Source organism: Ranitomeya imitator, chromosome 1 (genome assembly GCF_032444005.1).
Source record: "Ranitomeya imitator isolate aRanImi1 chromosome 1, aRanImi1.pri, whole genome shotgun sequence".
In the NCBI taxonomy this organism is placed as follows: domain Eukaryota; kingdom Metazoa; phylum Chordata; class Amphibia; order Anura; family Dendrobatidae; genus Ranitomeya; species Ranitomeya imitator.
In genome coordinates, this window is record NC_091282.1 from 723,729,404 (window position 1) to 723,752,666 (window position 23,263).

The 23,263-nt window shown below is 42.7% G+C and overlaps 1 protein-coding gene across 3 annotated transcripts in view; it reads left to right on the forward strand.

The window, feature by feature from the left end:
• SPTBN5 (spectrin beta, non-erythrocytic 5) overlaps positions 1-23,263 on the forward strand; it is a 436,876-nt gene that overhangs the window by 381,098 nt on the left and 32,515 nt on the right. For 2 of the 3 annotated variants that reach the window (XM_069732520.1, XM_069732521.1), the window contains exons 59-68: positions 500-689; positions 2,529-2,705; positions 3,487-3,591; positions 4,305-4,838; positions 4,940-5,032; positions 6,410-7,549; positions 7,779-7,847; positions 11,162-11,251; positions 14,398-14,489; positions 20,246-20,331. In XM_069732520.1, coding sequence (XP_069588621.1) covers positions 500-689; positions 2,529-2,705; positions 3,487-3,591; positions 4,305-4,838; positions 4,940-5,032; positions 6,410-7,549; positions 7,779-7,847; positions 11,162-11,251; positions 14,398-14,489; positions 20,246-20,331 — 2,576 coding nt within the window. The remainder of the gene's footprint in view (positions 1-499; positions 690-2,528; positions 2,706-3,486; positions 3,592-4,304; positions 4,839-4,939; positions 5,033-6,409; positions 7,550-7,778; positions 7,848-11,161; positions 11,252-14,397; positions 14,490-20,245; positions 20,332-23,263) is intronic. The other variant, XM_069732522.1, reaches the window with a different exon arrangement.

Genomic DNA, 23,263 nt, shown 5'->3' on the forward strand with positions numbered 1-23,263 from the left:
GCAGATCTAGCAGTTCCCTGAATGCTGAGCTCTGCACAACCCCCGCCCACATCACTGATTGGTAGCTTTCCGTGGACGCTTTGCATAGGCAGAACGCTGCCAATCAGTGGTGGAGTTATACCGAGCTCGTGAATAAGGAGGACTACATGGCAGCAGGTTTACTAGTTCTCTAGTAATAATCTACTGATGAGAACAATGATTCCATCAAGACTACAGCAAGCAGTGCAGTAAGTAAGACATTGCTGGAATCAGGGTCTGCCTCTCCACATCATGCTGCTGTCAGATTAGGTAGCAAAAACCTGGTGACAGATGCCCTTTAGAGCACACATGTGTTGGCTGACGCAGTCAATGAAGGGAAGCAAGGTACCTCTCATGTAGGAGAACCCGGTGGTCAAAGATGATTTTTGGGAGAAACTGCTGTTCTAATTTACCAATGAAAAGGCAATTTTATTTTTATTACTTGATATATTTCTAATGTTGCTCTCTTCCACATTATTAGAGTCTGGGCAAGAGAGATTCATGCTCTAATGATCTCTGAGGAGCTGACAAGTGATCTGGCCGGTGCAGAACAGCTGATTAAACGGCATGAAGAATACAAGAGAGAGATTGATCGGCACTGGGGAAAGTATGAAGAGCTTCAAAGAATGGGGCAGTCTCTCCTGGAGAAGAAGCACTTCATGTCTTTTGAGGTTAATCCCATTATCGAATATGAAATAGATCTTGATGCCCCAATGACTCTATGAAAGTCTTCAAGTTATTCTCCACTAGTCAAATAAAAGGAGATTTGGCCTCTTTAACTCCTTCATCCCCGAGCCCGTTTTCACCAGGCCAAACTTTACAATTCTGACCAAAGTCACTTTGTGTTAATAACTCTGGAACGCTTCAACGGAACACACTGATTCCACTTTGGAAACTGCACCTCTTGAGAAATTCATCTAAGTGTGTGTTGAGCATTTTTAATCTTCAGGCGATTCACAGAATTGTATAACATTAGGCTGAGTAAATGGAACATATTACCATTTTTTCCCCTAGAATGTTACTTTGACCCCAAGTTTTGTAATTTTCAAAAGGGTATAATAGGAGAAAATGAACAGTACAATTTCCTTCTAAACGCTGGGATCACTATCAATCATGGTATTTAGGAGGTTAAATGGCCCAGAGTGTACGGCTATAACTTACTCTGAGCTCTTGGTGGCGAGCGTGCGGGCAACAACTCCTGTTCCTGCATGATCCCCATGACATAATTTATGTCATTTTGAGGGAACCCCTTCTTGACCATGACGTAAGCTTTCATCAGATGTCGTGAAGGGATTAAAGGGAATTGGTCAGCAGGTTTTTGATATGCAATCTGAGGGCAGCATGGGGTAGGGGCTGAGACACTGATTTCAGGAATGTGTCACTTATTAGGCTGTGGGCTTTTGTTTCAATACAATGAATTCTTTATCAGCAGGATATTGGACAAGCTGCCCACATACATCCCAGTCCCACCACATCCGCAGCACTGATTAGCAACTTACTGTCAATATACAATGTACACAGAAAATTGGTAATCAGGGTATGGGGGATTAGCTTTGTGAGCACTGCTACATCTACAACAGAGAAATCTATGATTCTAACACAGCTGCTGCACCCTGTAAACTAAATGACACATCAGTGGAATCGTGAAAAAAATAAAAATGAAACAGTTACTCTTTAAGAACAAAAAGAATCATGTAAACAGTATAAAACTCCAGGGCATAGGGTTTGGTGCAGTGGATACATTAAATAGAAATTTGGATTTGTTTGTTGGCAAACCTGAATATTTCCTGTCTTAAAGGGAATCTGTCACAATGTTTTTGCTACTTCATCTGAGAGCAGCATAACGTAAGAAGAGAGACCCTGATTCCAACAATGCATCATTTCATTTACTGGGTGCAGTAGTTGTGAAAGTTATAGTTTTTAGATGTAGCATGCAGCAGAGCTGATAAAGCTAACCCCGCCCACACCAAAGCTCTATGTGTACATTGTCTGTTGACAGCTGCCTATCAGAGGAGGGGGCATGGTTGGACTAGGGCTCACATGAGCTGTAGTCCAAGTAATGATAATCTCCTCGTGATATAATGTTTATTGTAATGAAACAATATCACATTACCTATTAAGTGACATTCTTGAAATCTGTGTCTCAGCCCCAATCTCATGTTGTCTTAAATTTACATAGCATAAAGCTGCTGACAAATTAATTTTAAATTAATAAATACAACATCTACATTTACCCATAAGCAGTTTTAATCAAAATTATTCTGAACACAAAGACACGTGTCCAGGATTAAAAAAATATATATTACCGTAATAAGGAAAGAAAAAAGCTTTTTGCCTTGTCCATTGACTATGCATGCTATTCCCTTCATCAGTAGGGTATTCGACCTTGAAACCCCCCACAATCAGAATGTGGAGGCATATCCTAGCACTGAGTCATTGCTCTGTGAAATGGCTAATTTCTTTACGAAACTGAAGCTCGAACAATGACTTGATACAAACATACATTTCAGATCGAAGAGAAAATCCATGAGCTGTCAGAGCTAATGGGGCTGGTGTCTGACACCTGGAAGAGGAGGAAGGAGATCTATGACGAAAACCTGGAGATACAGTTGTTGTGGAGGGACCTAGAACAAGCAGACGGATGGCTGAACACTAGAGAACCCTATGTTTTGGATTCCAACTATGGGGTAAGAAGTTCCATTCACGGTCTGTTATGAAAGTGACAACCATTCTAGAGCTTTATCTAAAATACAGAAATAAAGAATATTGTGCTTCTATTTCACCATTGGGAACCAACAAGAAGTTTGGCCTCTTGTTTCACCTTGATGTAATATTTTAGCAAATACATAACCTGTCAGCTTATTCATGCTGCCCAACCCGCAGCCATCGTGAGTCCAAGCCTGACTGCACAATTGCAGCTAGTATCCGCATTATGAAATATTAAAACATGACTTTTAGCTATAGTAATTAAAATATATAAGAATGAAACCTGTCAATAATAACAGGGGACAAAGAGGGGGGAGAAGATTAAGAGCGTTTAGCTCAAAATGTGTAGATTTTTTTTCCATCTAAGTAGATTGCAAGCACCTTACAAAAAACAAACACAAAAGAAACAAAACAATATAACATAATACTTTATAAATGATTGTATTTATCAGAAGCTATTCAAAGAAGTACTTGATATTCCCATAATCATAGCAAAGTTACACAATAATTCATCTCTGAACTTTACTCTATTTTAAAGTAACCTATAGGTACACCAAAATGGTATATACACATGCAAACTACCATTTATCCTGCAAAAAAAAGAAAGCCCCATGTTTTTAACATCTATGTAGTATCAGAATCTAAAATGAAAAATGGACACATTTTGTGTGATCCCGAAACCTTCAAATGTATTTACTCTGAAAAGGATAAGAGTCTAGAAGGTGATAATTTTTGGATAACATTTGATATTGGTCTTGCTAGGACTCAATACCGCATGTAGAGGACCTAATAAAGAAACAAGAGGAATTTGAAAAGATGATGGCAGCCCAAGGAGAGAAGTTTGAGATGCTAAAGAGGAAAACAAAGGTCAGTATTGGCTTTATGTAGACTATACCTATATGGCGAATATCTGGAAGCTGCTGTCACCTGAATAGTGCTGAGAAAAATGTTCTGTACGCGCCACCGGCATTTGACAATGCCGGTGGCGTGTGCAGAACGTTTTTCTCAGCATAGAGAGGAGCGACACACAGGAGTTGGCATCGGTATTCACTATGGTCTGTAGTATGCTTTGGTCTGAACATTTTTTGGGATGATATATAGCAAACCACATAAAGAAAACTGTGATGCAAATGGATGTGACCTAAAGGAAGAGGAAAATGCTGTCATATATAAAATTAAACACATATGAATATTATTGAATATATTGTTTACATCTCTAAAGTAATGTAAAGAAGTTGCGTAGAATAGATATTTATGGCCTGGGCCATTGCCGTATTCTGCAATAATCTTTATCAAGTAAAGTATTAGAGCTTCAAAAACATTTGTTTGAGCTCCATTACGTTTAAATTATTTAACATTTTTTGGCATTTTTCCAAAAGGACTTGATTAAAATTATCCTACCACTCATATGCAAAAGATAATTTGCCCTTCTATCCCCTCTCTAACTTATTTCCCTGGAGATGAGTGTATGATTAGTTAGATGAGAGAACCCCTTAAAGTGGTTTATAGAGTGGAATAATTTGGGGTGAGGGTCCATTTATTGAATATCAAACTCACGTTACATCTTGTATCTTTCCTAGAGAGAACAGAACTTGTCTAAGCAACCTGAGTTTAATGAAAAAGAACCAAAGAAACCCGAATCCTTTATTAGAGTACCTTCTCTAAAGAGGAAGCCGTCAGCAGACAGAAGAGGATTTCCCCAAAAATTGGGAAGCACAAGGGGTCTGTCTAGTCGTCCTGCCGCGGAATCAGTAAGCGCCACACAGCAGAATACCTCAGACAACGTAGATGGCAAGAGCAACACAACCAAGACCGAGCCAAAGACATCGAGTGTTCCAAATCTTCTAGATCTCCACATCCCTCCTTTGGAAAACCCCATTACATTCCCCGTATCCCAACCAATCGGGTCATCCTATCAGCAGCCACTGTCTCCAGTGCAATCATACCAAAGCTACAAAGTGCCAATTACAGAGGAAATCCTAAGCCATAGTCCATTAATTACTTTAGAAGACACCAAGTACCAACCCAAGGAAAAATCCCTTTTAAATCCAACAGATGCCTTTACATCACATAATTTTGCCCTATCCTCCGAGAAAACACAAAGTGGTGTTGTGGTATGTGGTGTGTGTTAGTATTAAAAAAAAAATCTTTTCACCTTGTAATTAACATTTTCAACATCCTTTGTGCTAATGTATATATTGCATGTGCTCTGCAGGAGGAGAAGCCAACGGTTGGACTCGGTGATAAACTTCCAAAAGTTCCAGTTCTCTTTGACTTAATTCCTGAGACAACAACCATCACCGCTTTGGTAATGTAATTTTTGATCTGGAAATATAGGACACTTAGTTTTGAGCACATTTGATTTAGATTTTAGTATCTTTCCTGCAGATTTATCCGCTGTTGGTGATCATTTGGTGATCACATAAACCGAAACCGAAGGAGAAACTCATCCTATTGTTTGCAATAGGAGGATTCCCATCTGTCTGGTGAATCTGTTGTTTTGCCGTACAGGTCCAAAGGACCTAATGCAATATTATGATCCGGCCCCAGATAAAATGGAAAAAAAATAAAATAAAAAACCCTGATGACAACTGATGCTTTTTTTAATCAATTGTCATCCGATGATTTGCATCAGGCTCAAAAAATTCTGCATGATGCAACTGAAGTAGGTGAATCCGGCATGAGACACTGTAAAAAATGGACATCCATTCACAAAGCACAATCACTCTTTAGCGCTTTCAACATTACAACCCTGACTTGCTATGCAATTAATGTAGACAGCCACTTGGCTCCGTGTCAACTGGGCAACTCCTCCATTATTTCATATTTAAGGCCCATACATCCATAACTAATAGTCAGAGTGGTATATTCATGACCATCTGTTACTAGACAATAAAAGCCATGCGTTGTCAATCATTGCTGATTCATAATCTCCAGAATTCACTGTATACATATAGACCAAATCTAGATTTACTTCATCAGTCGTCATCCCAATTACCGGTATTTTCCATTGTAATAGCGACCTCAGAACTTGTGACAAATGAACACTTGGCTTCTTAATAATTGTAGACCAATATTAGATATAATTTGTTAGCAATCCATGTTCCTATGTTAAGTATTCATGGCATTTCTACAGAATATTCCCAATAGATGCAGATGCACTTTCAGAGCCCATTGGCAAATTTGTGGCTTCTAGTGATGAGCGAGTGTGCTCGTTACACGGGTTTTCCGAGCATGCTCGGGTGTTCTCTGAGTATCTTGGGCGTAAACGAAGATTATGTTTGTGTCCCTGCATGATTTTCGGCTGTTAGACAACCTGAACACATGCAGGGATTGCCTGTTTGTTAGGGAATACCCACATGTACTCAGGCTGTCTAGCAGCCACAGATCATGCAGCAGCAGGAAAACATAATCTACGAGCACGCCCAAGATACTCGGAGAACACCCGAGCATGCTAGGAAAACCCGTGTAACGAGCACACTTGCTCATCACTAGTGGCTTCACCTTTCTCTACTAGGTTCAGTGGAAGAGTGGCAACCATGGGAGTTACGGAAACGATTTTACTCTACTTGTTACCTTCAGTAGAAATGCCACAAATGCTTGAAATAGAAATACACTTTTATTATGTATCCCAGCTATAACTTGTACCTAAATGTCGATGATAAATTAAGTCCTTACTATGCAGGAGGTGAAGGCACAATATTCTCTGCCGGAGGTGAAGCCACAATATGCAGTGCAGGAGGTGAAGCCGCAATATACAATACCGGAGGTGAAGCCGCAATATACAATACCAGAGGTGAAGCCACAATATTCAATACCAGAGGTGAAGCCGCAATATACAATACCGGAGGTGAAGCCACAATATACAGTGCAGGAGGTGAAGCTGCAATATTCTCAGCCGGAGGTGAAGCCGCAATATACAATACCGGAGCTGAAGCCACAATATACAATACCGGAGGTGAAGCCGCAATTTACAATACCGGCGGTCAAGACACAATATACAATACCGGAGGTGAAGCTGCAATATTCTCAGCCGGACATGAAGCCACAATATACTGCATCGGAGGTGAAGCCACAATATACAATACCAGAGGTGAAGCCGCAATATACTGTATCAGAGGCAAAGCCACAATATACAATGCAGGAGGTGAAGCCGCAATATTCTTTCCCGGAGGTGAAGCCGCAGGATACAATACCGGAGGTGAAACCGCAATATACAATACCGGAGGTGAAGCCACAATATTCTCTGCCGGAGGTGAAGCCACAATACACAATGCCGGAGGTGAAGCCGCAATATTCTCTGCCGGAGGTGAAGCCGCAAAATACAATGCCAGAGACGAAGCCGCAATATTCTCTGCCGGAGGTGAAGCCGCAATATACAATACCGGAGGTGAAGCCGCAATATTCTCTGCCGGAGGTGAAGCCACAATATACAATACCAGAGATGAAGTCGCAATATTCTCTGCCGGAGGTGAAACCACAATATACAATACCGGAGGTGAAGCCGCAATATTCTCTGTCAGATGTGAAGCCACAATATACAGTGCAAGAGGTGAACACTCAATATAAACTGCCAGAGATTAAACCGCAATATTCTCTGCTGGAGGTGAATCTGCCAACTACGCCATCGGACGTGAAGCCGCTATTTACCGTGCCAGAGGTGAATCCGCCAAATACCCTGCCAGAGGTGAAGCCACGATATAACCTGATAGAGGTGAAACAATATTCTCTGCCGGAGGTGAAGCCGCAATCTTTGCTAGAACTTAATTTGGACTTTCCAAGTGGACCATCAAAACTACCAGATCTACCCACACCACCTTCTCCAGTAAGTGCAAAAATTTCACATAATGACCAGTAATTATGACATTGTAATTATACTACACACTGCAATCTAAGATGCACATGACATCGTGCTCACTCTTAGAGATGTATTGAGTAAAGCTTTTTACAGCAAATAGAAAGCAAAAACAAAACACACAGATTCTGCAAAACTCAACATGTCCCCTTTGTACCACAACTGAAGTTTTGGTTTGTTCTCTTTTCTTTCCTGACAGAGTCCTTCCTTTGATAGAATTATTAATGGATTCATGGAGACAAAGCAGACCCTTCTGCCCGGGGGAAAGGTATAAGCCATGATCACTGTTATGTGTACCGCAACCTGTGCATTGTGTACCCCAAGACCTTGGTGTACCACATATTCCATCCCCAGCCACAAGGAGTAATCACTGCAGCTAATGACACTCTTTGGGCTCATTCAGACCTCAGTGATTTTTCATCGGTGATAGTATGCCAAAACCAGGAGTGGAACAAATGGATAAAAACTATAATTCAAAGATTGACACCAGCTCTGGGTTTTGGAGACACTCCTGGTTTTGGCATACAAATACTGATGAAAAATCAGTGACATCTAAATGAGGGCTTATAATGGATAGTTAGCGTACCAAGTGCTCGCAGGCGACATCTGTGTAAAGGCTTCATTAGCATTGTAGTAATTTATAATTTTATTATTATTTATTTATATACCACCATTAATTCTATGGTGATGTAAATGACACGGGGTTACATCAAAATACAAGTATCACTTACAGTAAACAAACTAACAATGGCAGACTGGTACAGAGGGGAGAGGACCCTGCCCTTGCGGGCTTACATTCTACAGGATTATGGGGAAGGAGACAGTAGGTCAGGGGTTGCAGTAGCTCCGATGGTTTTGAGGTGGTTGTGTGGTCATTACAGGCTGTAAGCTTCTTTGAGTAGATGGGTTTTCAGGTTCTATTTGAAGGATCCAAATGTGGTGGATAACCAGACGTGTTGGGGCACAGAATTCCAGGGGATGGGGGATATTCAGGAGAAGTCTAGGAGGTGATTGGGTGAGGAGCGAATAAATGTGGAGGAGAGAAGGAGGTCTTGGGAAAACCGGAGATTACGTGAAGGAAAATATTGAGAGATTAGTTCGGAAATGTACAGAGGAGAAAGGTTATGGATGGCTTTGTAGGTCAGTATTAGTAGTTTAAACTAGATACGCTGGGAAAATGGGAGCCAGTAAAGGGATTTACAAAGAGGGTAAGCAGGAGTGTAGCAAGGAGAGAGATTAATTAGTCGGGCAGCAGAGTTAAAGGGACTCTGTCACCCCCTCCAGCCGTTAGAAACTAAAAGAGCCACCTTGTGCAGCAGTAATGCTGCATTCTGACAAGGTGGCTCTTTTAGTTATTGGTGCAGTCAAAGCAGAAATAAAGCGTTTTATAATTTCACAAAAATACCTGTCTTTAGTCGTGGAGGCAGGTCTTAACCCCCCTGCTGCACGCGCCACACTGCCGTCACTCAAGGCTTCTTTGGCGCCGCCCCCTCCACGCTGTTTTCAAATCAAATCCGGCGCCTGCGCTGTTTTGTTCTGCCAGGGGCAGGCGCAGTGAGCGCTGCCCGTCTGACCTCAGATGCAGTCTTGCAGACTGCGCCTGTGCGGCCACTCAGCTTGTGAATCCCAGCCCCGCAGTGTGTTATGCATTATGCACAGTGCGGGGCTGGGATTCACAAGCTGGGTGGCCGCACAGGCGCAGTCTGCGAGACTGCATCTGAGGTCAGACGGGCAGCGCTCACTGCGCCTGCCCCAGGCAGAACAAAGCAGCGCAGGCGCCGGATTTGATTTGAAAACAGTGCGGAAGGGGCGGCGCCCGGCGCCGAAGAAGTCCTGAGTGACGGTAGTGTGGTGTGTGCAGCAGGGGGGTTAAGACCTGCCTCCACGACTAAAGACAGGTATTTTTGCGAAATTATAAAACGCTTTATTTCTGCTTTGACTGCACCAATAACTAAAAGAGCCACCTTGTCAGAATGCAGCATTACTGCTGCACAAGGTGGCTCTTTTAGTTTCAAACGGTTGGAGGGGGTGACAGAGACCCTTTAAGTATGGACTGGAGAGGTGCGAGAGTGTTAGGAAGGCCACAGAGGAGGATGTTGCAGTAGTCGAGGCGGGAGATGATTAGGGCATGCACAAGCATTTTGTTAGAGTGAGGGTTGAGGAAAGGACAGATTCTGGAAATATTTTTGAGCCGGAGGCGACAGGAGGTAACAAGAGCTTGGATGTGCGGTTTGAAGGACAGGGCAGAGTCAATGATTACTCAGAGGCAGCGGATTTTGGGGAAAGTGTGATTTCATTTATTGTGATAGATAGATCAGGTAGGGAGGATATGTGAGATGGAGGAAAGATAATTAGTTCAGATTTGTCCACATTGAGTTTGAGGAAGCGAGAGGAGAAGAAGGAGGATATGGCTGATAGACACTCTGGGATTCTGGAGCGCAGAGAGGTGACATATGGGCCAGAGAGTTAGATCTGAGTGTCATCAGCATATAGATGGTGCTGGAAGCCATAGGACTTTATGAGGGTATTGATTGAGATGGGGTCCTAGGACAGAGCCATGAGGGACACCAACAGAGAGGGGGCAAGATGAAGAGGTAGTATGGGAGTAGGAAACGCTAAATGTGTGGTTGGTAAGGTATGAGGAGATCCAGGATAGGGTGAGGTCTTTGACACCAAAGGAAGAGAGGATCTGTAGTAGGAGGCAGTGGTCAACTGTCTCGAAGGCAGAGGACAGGTCTAGAAGGAGGAGTATAGAGAATTATCTGTTAGCTTTGGCTGTAAGCAAGTCGTTCGTAAGTTTGGTCATGGCAGTCACAGTGGAATGGGGGGACGGAAGCCAGATTGTAGGTTGTCGAAGAGTTAGATGCAAGGTGAGGGGAAAGTTCAGCATGGACATGCTGCTCAATGAGTGATTTGTCCTGTTATTTTATAAATTTAATAACAGAAGTTCTTATATATTCTTAATTTATTTCTTCTTGGTTACTATGACATGCCATTATTCACATGTATTCACATGTAAAGCGCCATGGAATAAATGGCGCTATAAAAATGTATAATAATAATAATAATGACAATATCTGCAGCCATTGCAGCACTTTCATATAAGGGTGACAGTTTTTTCAATCTGTGTATCAGTTTATACATTTGTCTGTCACTTTGCTTTGCGATGCCCTTTAAGCCATCCTGACCTCGAAATGAAGCCGTTTTTTGCATGTACCATATTTATATTGAACTACTACTAAATTAATTTTGGAATGAACATCATCTTTTTTTCATCAAGGACAACGCACCATGACCATATTGCTCCCAACTTATCTCCATTCAATGAAAGAAAGCAAAGATCTTGAAAACTAAGAAAAATGAAGTCTATGGTAGCCCAGAAAGTTGCAAACAATGACTTTTTATTTACCTAAATCCAGACTACAGATTTACAGTAGTTCCAGTTAAATCTTATTTCAAAATATAAAAAAAAATTATTTGTGACATGGCAGGAAAGGAGATGATATATTGCTTCTAAACATCACCTTCTCGCTTTTAATGTACATTCTGTATGTAATCCATGCACTGCTTGTATTACTGTAGGAAAATCCAGCCAACTACTGGAACTCATACTTTGTCACAATGCGAGGAAAGATCATGAGCTTCTATAAGGGCAAGAAGGATGAAACTAAGGTATTGTGCCCTAATGGTTGTGGTTATAGAAGTGTGGCATCATACTTGTGCCCCAGACATATTCTCCTGTATTGAAAGTGTTGTCATGTACTCAAGGGTGAACCTAGCCTCTCTGCTGCCTGAGGCGAACATCAAAACGGTGCCTTCCCCCCAAACACAAGTATGTCAGCGCCATCACACACACATACAAGAACCACACAGAAGAATCCAGAACAAGGATCATTAATGGTAATGGCAGGCCTGGCACAAACATACAGATACACAGTGATGGCTGCAGAGCGGTGGTCCTGTAGGCAGACACAGTCCTGCATCCTTAGAGCACAGGAGGCAGCACTGATTGCCAACCTATTATCTTTAGCATACGCCTACAAAACTCTGGGCAGCTCCAATGTGGCGGCTGCCTGGCACTGGCCAGTCAGACATAGTCCTCCATATATTATAAGGCAACCCCAGAGTCCTCCATATATTATAATGCACCATCCATAGCCCTCCAAATACTATAATGCATCCCCCATAGCCCTCCATATACTATAATGCATCCCCCATAGCCCTCCATATACTATACAGCACCCCATATACAATACAGAACCACCCTCATATACAGCACAGCACCCCTATATACAATGCAGCACAGCACCCCCATAAACAGCACAGCATCCCCATATACAGCACCTCTATATACAATACAGCACCCCTGTATACAATACAGCACCCCCCTATACAGCACAGTATCCCCACATACAGCACAGCACTCCCATATACAGCACAGCACCCCCGATATACAGCACAGGACCCCCATATACAGCACAGCACCGCCATATACAAAATGACAGCACCCCCTATATACAGCACAGCACTCCCCATATACAGTACCCCCATATACAGCACCCCGCATACAGCACAGCACCCCCATATACAGCACAGCATCCCCATATACAGCACCCCTATATACAATACAGCACCCCTGTATGCAATACAGCACCCCACATGTACAGCACAGCATCTCCATATTCAGCACAGCACCCCCACATACAGCATCCCCATATACAACACAGCACCCCCATATACAATACAGCACAGTACCTCCATATACAGCACCCCAATATACAGCACCGCCATAAACAGCACAAGAGTACCCTCTATATACAGCCCAGCACAGTACCCTCTACAAACAGCCCAGCACCCCCATATGCAGCACAGCACCGCCATATACAGCACCCCCCATATACAGCACAGCACCACCATATACAGCACAGCATCCCCCATATACAGCACCCCTCATATACAGCACAGTACCCCCATATACAGCACAGCACCCCCATATATAGCACAGCACCCCCATATACACTACAGCACAGCACCGCCATATACAGCACCCCCATATACAGCACCCCCATATACAGCACCCCCCATATACAGCACCGCCCATATACAGCACAGCACCCCCTTATACAGCACAGTACCCCTATATACAATACAACACCACCATATACGGCACCCCCTTATACAGCACCCCCATATACAGCACAGAATCCCTATATACAGCACAGAATCCCATATACAGCAGAGTGCTCATCATACACAGCACTCCTCGTATGCAGCACAGCACCCCCCATATACAGCACAGCACCCCCCATATACAGCACAGCACCCACCATATACAGCACAGCACCCCATATACAGCACAGCATCCCCATATACAATACAGCACAGCACACCTATATACAATACAGCACCTCCATATGCAGCACCCCCAAATGCAGCACAGCACCCCCATTTACAGCACAGCACCTCCCATATACAGCACCCCCATATACAGCACAGCACTCCCCATATACAGCAGAGCACCCCCATATACAGCACCCCTATATACAATACAGCACAGGACCCCATATACAGCACGGGACCCCTCATATACAGCACAGGACCCCCATATACAGCACAGCACCCCTCATATACAGCACAGCACCCCCACATACATATATTGAAAGTGAAAGTGCAACCAGGCAGACTCCTCCCTCTCAATTCCCGACCGCAGCTTGTTCTTCTGACTCACTGACAACACAGAGGAATGCACGCAGCAGCAGGGCACCAAGTTATCTGACAGCAGGGGGAGGCGCCGCACTGCCGCCCCATCTTCATGGACTTACTGCCATCTGAGGCAAAGTATTCAACTGGCCTCATTATAGGTGCGCCCCTGCCGTACTAGATAGATGTATACCAAAAGCTACACTTTAGGTTATGGTCAATTTGGCTTGTACAGTGTATTCACTGAACACATATCATAAGCTAAAAAATGCTACGTAACATCAGGCACACATTTCTAATGTTGCACTAATGAGCTGAAAAAAACATACCAAATTAAGTATATAGAACAATTAAATACTTACTGTCACAATATATTTGATTTTGATCTATCACCAGAGGTCATTGTTAGGCCACCAGATTCCATAGAGATTGTGCTGCGTGGAGCCAATGTAATGACAGAGGGAGCAATCTCCCTCTGTCACTCTCCCGAGATGCCGCGGTTTATGTTGCCTGTGGTATCTAAGGGGTTAATTGAGCTGCTGCAAAAACTGACTGCCTTCAATCTCCTCTGAACGCTATTAGACTGCAGGAGGCCCCGAAACCACAATACCATGGTGAATAATAATCGTTAGGGGAGCACGGTGGCTCAGTGGTTAGCACTGCAGCCTTGCAGCGCTGGAGTCCTGGGTTCTAATCCCACCTTGGACAATATCTGCAAGGAGTTTGTATGTTCTCCCTGTGTTTGCGTGGGCTTCCTCCGGGTACTCCGGTTTCCTCCCACATTCCAAAGACATACTGATAGGGAATTTAGATTGTGACCCCCATCGGGGACAGTGATGATAATGTGTGCAAACTGTAAAGCAATGCGGAATATGTTAGCGCTATATAAAAATAAAAGATTATTATTATCGCTGTCTTTTCACGGTCCTCATGGAAAGTGGCATGTGAAAAGTCAGTGATGTGACAAGAAACTGTCAATGTGGCATCTGAGTCGAGTCAGCACAGAACTGGATAGAGGTAAATGATGAAATTATTTCTGGAGTAGCCTTTACTATGTGAAAGGTTTATCAGAAGCCAATGCTATAGATGATAAATAATGCATGTAATATGTCTTTTAGAATGAAACTGCAATTCCTTCAGTTAACGTGGTGGGCGCTGTCTGTGAAAGATTATCGGATACTGCAGAAAAAGTAAACACCTTCTGTGTGAGGTACGGTACAGACTGGCATCCAGCCTTAATGAGGGGGCTCATATGGCTTTATTATCAGCACTGGTTTTAGGTCACTCTTATTACCAAAGTTTTGAGGGGCAGTGAAGCCAGTGTTATATGTACTGGAGATGCTGAGATTAGGTCGGAAAAACCTGGTGCATGAAAATGAAGGTATCCAGCTCAGGAAATAAAATCAAAAGTATTTATTTGGACAAATTTAAAAAGTAAGCTGCTTGACAAACCAGTGCATACTGGAGGAAGGAATGTCTTGAATAACTGGACGTGTTTCGAACACGTATAGTGCTCTTAGTCCTCAGTTTCACAATGAGCAGTCTTGCCAAAAGTTAAACTACGCCCCAAACAGGTGGGGAACAGAGTGAAAATGATTCATAAATAGTTGTTTTTTTGTCATTCTGCCTCACAAAAATCGGAATTAATAGCGATCAAAAAATGTCACGTGCCCGAAAATGTTACCAATAAAAACGTCAAATCGTCCCGCAAAAAACAAGACCTCACATGACACTGTGGACCAAAATATGGAAAAGTTATAGCTCTCAAAATGTGGTAACGCAAAAAATATTTTTTGCAATAAAAAGCGTCTTTTAGTGTGTGACGGCTGCCAATCATAAAAATCCGCTAGAAAAGTAAATCAAACCCCCCTTCATCACCCCTTTAGTTAGGGAAACATAAAAAAATTAAAACAATGTATTTATTTCCATTTTCCTATTAGGGTTAGGGCTAGGGTTAGGGCTAGGGTTGGGGATAGGGTTGGGGCTAGGGTTGGGGCTAGGGTTAGGGTTAGGGCTAGGGTTAAGGCTAGGGTTGGGGCTAGGGTTGGGCTTAGGGTTGGGGCTAGGGGTGGGGCTAGGGTTAGGGTTGGGGCTAGGGTTAGGGCTACAGTTAGGGTTGGGGCTAAAGTTAGGGTTAGGGCTGGGGCTAAAGTTAGGGTTGGGGCTAAAGTTAGAGTTAGGGTTGGCGCTAAAGTTAGAGTTAGGGTTGGGGCTAAAGTTAGGGTTGGGGCTAAAGTTAGGGTTAGGGTTTCGATTACATTTACGGTTGGGATTAGGGTTAGGGGTGTGTCAGAGTTAGGGGTGTGGTTAGGGCTATGGTTGGGATTAGGGTTAGGGGTGTGTTTGGGATAGGGTTTCAGTTAGAATTGGGGGTTTCCACTGTTTAGGCACATCAGGGCTCTCCAAACGCGACATGGTGTCTGATCTCAATTCCAGCCAATTCTGCGTTGAAAAAGTAAAACAGTGCTCCTTCCCTTCTGAGCTCTCCCGTGTGCCCAAACAGGGGTTTACCCCAACATATGGGGTATCAGCATACTCAGGACAAATTGGACAACAACTATTGGTGTCCAATTTCTCTTGTTACCCTTGGAAAAATAAATATTTTGGGGGCTAAAAAAACATTTTTGTGGGAAAAAAATCAATTTTTATTTTCACGACTGCGTTATAAACTGTAGTGAAACACTTGGGGGTTCAAAGCTCTCAAAACACATCTAGATAAGTTCGTTAGGGGGTCTAGTTTCCAAAATGGTGTCACTTGTGGGGGGTTTCTACTGTTTAGGTGCATCAGGGGCTCTGCAAATGCATCGTGACCCCTGCAGACCAATCCATCTAAGTCTGCATTCCAAATGGCGCTCTTTCCCTTCCAAGCTCTGCCATGCGCCCAAACGGTGTTTCCCCCCCACATATGGGGTATCAGCGTACTCAGAGTCAGGACAAATTGGACAACAACTTTTGGGGTCCAATTTCTCTTGTTACCCTTGGGAAAATAAAAATTTGGGGGGCTAAAAAACATTTTTGTGGGGAAAAAAATAATTTTTATTTTCACGACTCTGCGTTATAAACTGTGGTGAAACACTTGGGGGTTCAAATCTGTCAAAACAAGCTACATAAGTTCCTTGGGGGGTCTACTTTCCAAAATGGTGTCACTTGTGGGGGGTTTCAATGTTTAGGCACATCAGGGGCCCTCCAAACGCAACATGGCGTCCCATCTCAATTCCAGTCAATTTTGCATTGAAAAGTCAAACGGCGCTCCTTCCCTTCCGAGCTCTGCCATGCGCCCAAACAGTGATTTATCCCCACATGTGGGGTATCGGCATACTCAGAACAAATGGCACAACAACTTTTGGGGTCTAATTTCTTCTCTTACCCTTGGGAAAATAAAAAATTAGGGGTGAAAAGATCATATTTGTGAAAACAAAATGATTTTTTATTTTTACGGCTCTGCATTATAAACTTCTGTGAAGCACTTGGTGGGTTAAAGTGCTCACCACACATCTAGATAAGTTCCTTAGGGGGTCTACTTTCCAAAATATTGTCACTTGTGGGGGTTTCAATGTTTAGGCCCATCAGGGGCTCTCCAAACGCAACATAGCGTCCTATCTCAATTCCAGCCAATTTTGCATTGAAAAATCAAACGGCGCTCCTTCCCTTCTGAGCTCTGCCATGCGCCCAAACAGTGGTTTACCCCCACATGTGGGGTATCGGCGTACTCAGAACAAATGGCACAACAAATTTTGGGGTCCAATATCTTCTCTTACCCCTGGGAAAATAAAACAAATTGGAGCTGAAGTAAATTTTTTGTGAAAAAAAGTTAAATGTTAAACCTTTGAATCCTTCAGGTAGCCAGGTGTTCTCTGAACTAATGGCTGTAAAATTGTATCTAACCATTCCCCTATGTGTTCACTGAAAGATCCTATCCCCGACACTATGGGGCGCATAGGAGGTGGAAAGATATTTTTATGCGTTTTTGGTAATGCATGTAAAATCAGAATGACTGGATTTTGTATGTGCAAATATTCAGCTTGTATTTCAGTGAGAAAACCCTGGCTGAGTCCCTCATCAATTATACATTTACACATTTTGGAAACTTCTACTGAGGGATCTGATTTAAAAAAAAATTGTAGTGACAATGTGACTTTTGACAGTGAAAAAAGGAATATCAGAGAACGCCTTAAAAATAGGAAATTCGACTGTGAACCGTGCCTATAATATAGTTGATAAAAAAATCGAGAGCTGAACTTATTACACCGATTTCTGAGTCACATTCCAATTGTCAGAATCAAATTAAAAGGCACAACATTAATTCCCATTCAGAACAACCAGTTTTGGTTCTCACGTATAGTACTCATTTCAGGTCAATTTCTGATATAGTTCACCGAAATTTGAACATTTTAAGAGACGATGACATTATGGACACTATATTAAAAGATGGTATTAGGATTGTATGCAGACGTGCTCCAACTTTGGCTAATTCATTATCCCCCAGCCTTTATGATGCTACAAACAAAAACAAAAAACTCCTCTACTTGGTTGTCCACCACAGGGTTTTTCAGATGCGGGCAATTTCCCTGCAAAACATGTTTACGCTCCAAGAAAACATCTGTTTTTTCCTGCTCAAAAAGTCAAAAGAAGTTTAAAATAAAAAATGTTCTCAATTGTAACTCAGATCACGTAGTATACATAATAGAATGTTCAGCATGTGAACTATTATATGTGGGTTCTACAATCAGAAGATTAAAGACAGGATCAGGGAGCATCTTTATGATATTACCCAGCCCACAACTCGTCATGTATCTAATGCATCCAACCATCTCATAAAATCGCACAACAGACAAATTGCCCACTTAAGTGTATTTGCAATAGAACAAGTGCATAGAAATATACGTGGTGGAGATAGAAAAAAGAAATTGCGGGATAGGGAAGCTTTTTGGATTTACCTATTAAACACTCGAGTACCTCTGGGTTTGAACTTGAAGAAGGAAATTATGTTGCATTATTGTTTGATTATAGTTAACATTATTTGTATGTGTTATGCACATTTGTAATTGAATGTGGTGTGTGTGTTTTTTTTTGTTTTTTTTTTTTCTTTTTGTGCACTTTGCATTGCATGTCATGCTATTCAAGCGTTAATTTCATTCTGTGGAGCAATCATTTTCACTCTGTTCCCCACCTGTTTGGGGCGTATTTTAACTTTTGGCAAGACTGCTCATTTTGAAACTGAGGACTAAGAGAACTATACGTGTTCGAAACGCGTCGTTATTCAAGACATTCCTTCCTCCAGTATGCACTGGTTTGTCAAGCAGCTTACTTTTTAAATGTAAAATAAAGACTTTTGATTTTATTTCCTGAGCTGGATACCTTCATTTTCATGCACAAGTACCTGGCGTCAAGCAGAGACATTTCCGTGCTCGGATCAAATTTCTCATGGGCTGTGAGAATACCATCACAAGCGTGAGCTGAATCATTTTATTTTTTCTGTTTGGGAAAAACCTGGTGACAGCTATCCTTTCAACTGCGTTTCCACTGAAAGTATTTCTTGAACGACTATCCTTAGTAATGATTGTTTCACACTAATCATGCAGTGAGTGAGCAAAACAATTGTTCGTAGGGTGAAATAATTTTTTTGGTTTACTTAAAAATCATCATTCTTGGCAGTACATTGTCCTGGATAAGCAAGGCTTGTGCTGCCAAGGACAATGGCGACTTTTGTGCACTGAACGATGTATTACAAATCTTTCAGTAAACGTATCCTTAGACAAGAGAGTCTTAAAGTGCACCAGTTTTATCAAAGTGGTTTATGCTGTTAGACTAGACCATCTAAAAAAGCACATTGCTCAAAGTTTAGAATTTCAATTAGTTGATTTACCTTGTGCAAGAATTTTGGCAAATAGTTTTAAATATAAAGGTACCTTCACACTCAGCGACGCTGCAGCGATACCGACAACGATGTCGATCGCTGCAGCGTCGCTGTTTGGTTGCTGGAGAGCTGTCACACAGACAGCTCTCCAGTGACCAACGATCCCGAGGTCCCCGGGTAACCAGGGTAAACATCGGGTTACTAAGCGCAGGGCCGCGCTTAGTAACCCGATGTTTACCCTGGTTACCAGCATAAAAGTAAAAAAAAAAAAACACTACATACTTACCTACCGCTGTCTGTCCCCGGCGCTCTGCTTCTCTGCACTCCTCCTGCACTGACTGTGAGCACAGGGGCCGGAAAGCAGAGTGGTGACGTGACCGCTCTGCTTTCCGGCTGACCGACGCTCACAGCCAGTGCAGGAGGAGTGCAGAGAAGCTGAGCGCCGGGGACAGACAGCGGTAGGTAAGTATGTAGTGTTTGTTTTTTTTACTTTTACGCTGGTAACCAGGGTAAACATCGGGTTACTAAGCGTGGCCCTGCGCTTAGTAACCCGATGTTTACCCTGGTTACCAGTGAAGACATCGCTGGATCGGTGTCACACACGCCGATCCAGCGATGTCTGCAGGGAGTCCAGCGACGAAATAAAGTTTTGGACTTTCCTCAGCGACCAACGATCTCTCAGCAGGGGCCTGATCGTTGGTCGCTGTCACACAGAACGATTTCCTTAACAATATCGTTGCTACGTCACAAAAAGCAACGATATCGTTAACGATATCGTTATGTGTGAAGGTACTTTTAGGTCTTGCCCCGTCTGCACTAATCCTAAACCACATCTCTTTTCAGCAAGATCTCATACACTGCTCAGACAAAGTGCAGAAAGTATCTAAAGCACATGATAAGGCGCAAGTCATAAGTCTTTTTTTCTTCATAAACTATGGTGCAATTAGCTAAAGGTCTACCAATATAACCTCCAGTTTCTATGTTTTTTACTTTAACTTGCATATATACTGTTTGGTTAGGATGAGAAATAAGGGGCAGCAGTAGCAGCTTTTATAGTATGAACTCTTCATAGTATGGCCCCTACAACTATAACATTTCTCTATTTCTAGGGCAACTGATGGATCTGAATACTTACTTTCAGTTCCCACTGTTAAAAAGATGGAAATCTGGATCCAAGCAATTGATGGAAACGCTGGTATGAATTTCTTTGTGATAATACTATTGAATCTGAACTTTAAAGGGTCTGTGTTGAGTTCGTAAGTTATTATCTATCTATAGAAAACCTTACTGATCACTGAAGATAGCCTAGTGGTCTCGATCTCAGTATCGGCCCCACAATGATCATTAGTTTTTCACTATCCTATGAATAGGGAATAACATTGAAAGCTTGGTACAAGCCCTTTAATTTCTGGGTATTGTAACTGATAGGTATGACAACCCAGAAAATGTATCCATAGAGGCAGAGTTGATGTATCCTACAAGTTTGTGAAACATTTAAAGACAGAAAGGCTACGATGCCCCCCCCCCCCCCTCCCTAGAAAAGGCGGACATTTTCCCCCTAGACATATTCAAATGTAACATCTTCTTTTTCTGCTTAAACAACCCCTTGTTAAGGTGATATTCCAGCCCAAACAATATAATACCTATTCACTTGATCGGTGAAAACTGTTAGCATGGCGAGAGTCACATTGCTGAGACCCCCATCACTCACCCAGAATGTGAAGCTTGTGTCCTCCATTCTCTAGATTGTGGCCAGGAGACGTTGAGTACAGCAGCAGCTTTTGACTATGTACTACTGTTCAATATATGTCTAACACTTTCAAAGATGGCCAAGTGCAGCATGGAGCTCATTTGTCATCTCATGTGTTCAGATTTAAAGACTTCCATTCAACTTCTCCTGGCCAGCGGTTGGATTAACACCAATTTCTCAGCTATCACCTGATATAGGGCACATCAAGCAAGATTCTGTCTCAACGTAAAGGTCCGTTTACATCAGAAGATTATTGAGATTGGACATTTCTCGGTAATCTTGCAGTCTAAACGGGTTGCCAATCACCAGATGAATGAGGAAAATGTTCACCTATCTTGGTATGTCTATCTTGGTACACCTCTCCAGTCAGTCCTAACTCTGCTGCCCAACTAATCTACCTTTCGCCTGCAGATTCCTTCCCTGGCTCCCAATTCCCCAACGAATCCTGTTCAAACTATTGACATTGACCTACAAAGCCATCCATAACCTGTCTCAACCGTATGTCTCAGGAATATTCTCCTGATATCTTTCCACACGTACACTCCGTTCCTCACAAGACCTCCTTCTCTCTTCCATACTTGTATGATCATCCTCACGCAATCGCCTCCAATACTTCTCCCCAGTGTCCCCCATCCTCTGGAATTCTGTGCCCCAACATGTTCGATTATCCACCATATTTGGAGCTTGCATACAAAACTTGAAAATTCATCTCTTTAACCTTTGTCAGGCTGCATAATTTTACAACGTTAACAGGCTGCAGAGGTACAATTGTACCTTCATATATATTTTATTGAAATTTGGCCAATATATTCTGGACCAAAACTGCAGAGATGTCACAAAATATCAGCCCTCTACGGCTTTTTGAAAAAAAAAGTTATTGCAATTTTAAAACGGAATAGTTACAATTGTACCTACTCAGCCGGACGAAGGTTAAGAATGCTTTCCGCTTGTATTGACCCCGCTGCCACCTCATAACCACTGGAGCTACCACAACCCCCCAAACTACTGTCTCCATCCCCAATTATCCTGATGACTTTAAGCCCCCAGGGGCAGGGCCTTCTCCTTTCTGTACCAGTCTGTTATTGCTAGTCTGTACATTGTAATTTATTTATGTATTTTGGATGTAACCCCTTCTTACATGTACAGCACCATGGAATCAATGGTTCTCTAAAAATAAATAATAATAATCACTGCCCATTTAATCTATATTTAGTTTTATGTAACATTTTATGTATGGAGATTTCAACTAGGGCCGGGGTCACACTTGCGAGTTCAATGCGAGAAACTCAGGCGAGTCTCTCACATCAAGTCCCGGCTGTTATGATCCGATGACCTTGGAGCCGCATGAATAACTTTCACTGGAGTAGGTGGTAACTGTACTGACCGCAAATCCTGATCTGACACCGCAACTAGAAGTAGCCGTGGGGTGTGCCTAACAAACCCTACACACCTCGTTACAGCCGGAGAACTAAATACCCCTATAGATGGAAATAGGAATACTATCTTGCCTCAGAGCAGAACCCCAAAGGATACGCAGCCCCCCACGAATATTGACTGTGAGTAGGAGAGGAAAGACACACGTAGGCAGAAAACAGGATTTAGCAAAAGAGGCCACTCTAGCTAAAATAGGAAAGGAAAGGACAGAGTTCTGTGCGGTCAGTATTAAAACCCTTCCAAAAATATCCACAGCAGATTATACAAAAAATTCCTCCATCTAACTAAAGACGTGGAACATATATCTGCAACTCCAGAGAATCCTACACACAGAGCAGAAATACAATCAAAAATCCAGCACACAGCATGTGTGCCATAGAAAAAAAACCAGACACTTATCTTTGCTGAATTGGCAGCTAAGCAGGAGAAACCAGACAGAGGTCCAACACCTCCCAAGAACCATTGACAACTGGAAAGGACTATTGAATCCTGCAAACCTAAATACCCCAGTCAGAATTGCAATCAGCAGAAACACCTGACCATGACTGCAGCCCTGGGACAACTGCATTACCACCTACAACCACCGGAGGGAGCCCAAAAGCAGAATTCACAACACCCGGATCTGCCGCCAGCATTCGGGACGGAGCGTTCAGCTGCATAGAAATACATGCAGCCGCACATTCCGGGCCTGAGTTCCGGTGGCAGTGCCGGGAGTTAGTAACATAGTAACATAGTTAGCAAGGCCGAAAAATGATATTTGTCCATCCAGTTCAGCCCATATTCCTTCAGAATAAATCCCCAGATCTACGTCCTTCTAAAGAACCTAATAACTGTAAGATACAATATTGTTACGCTCCAGGAAGACATCCAGGCCTCTCTTGAACTCCTCGACTGAGTTCGCCATCACCACTTGATGCGAGAGAAGTTTCTCGCATTGAACTCG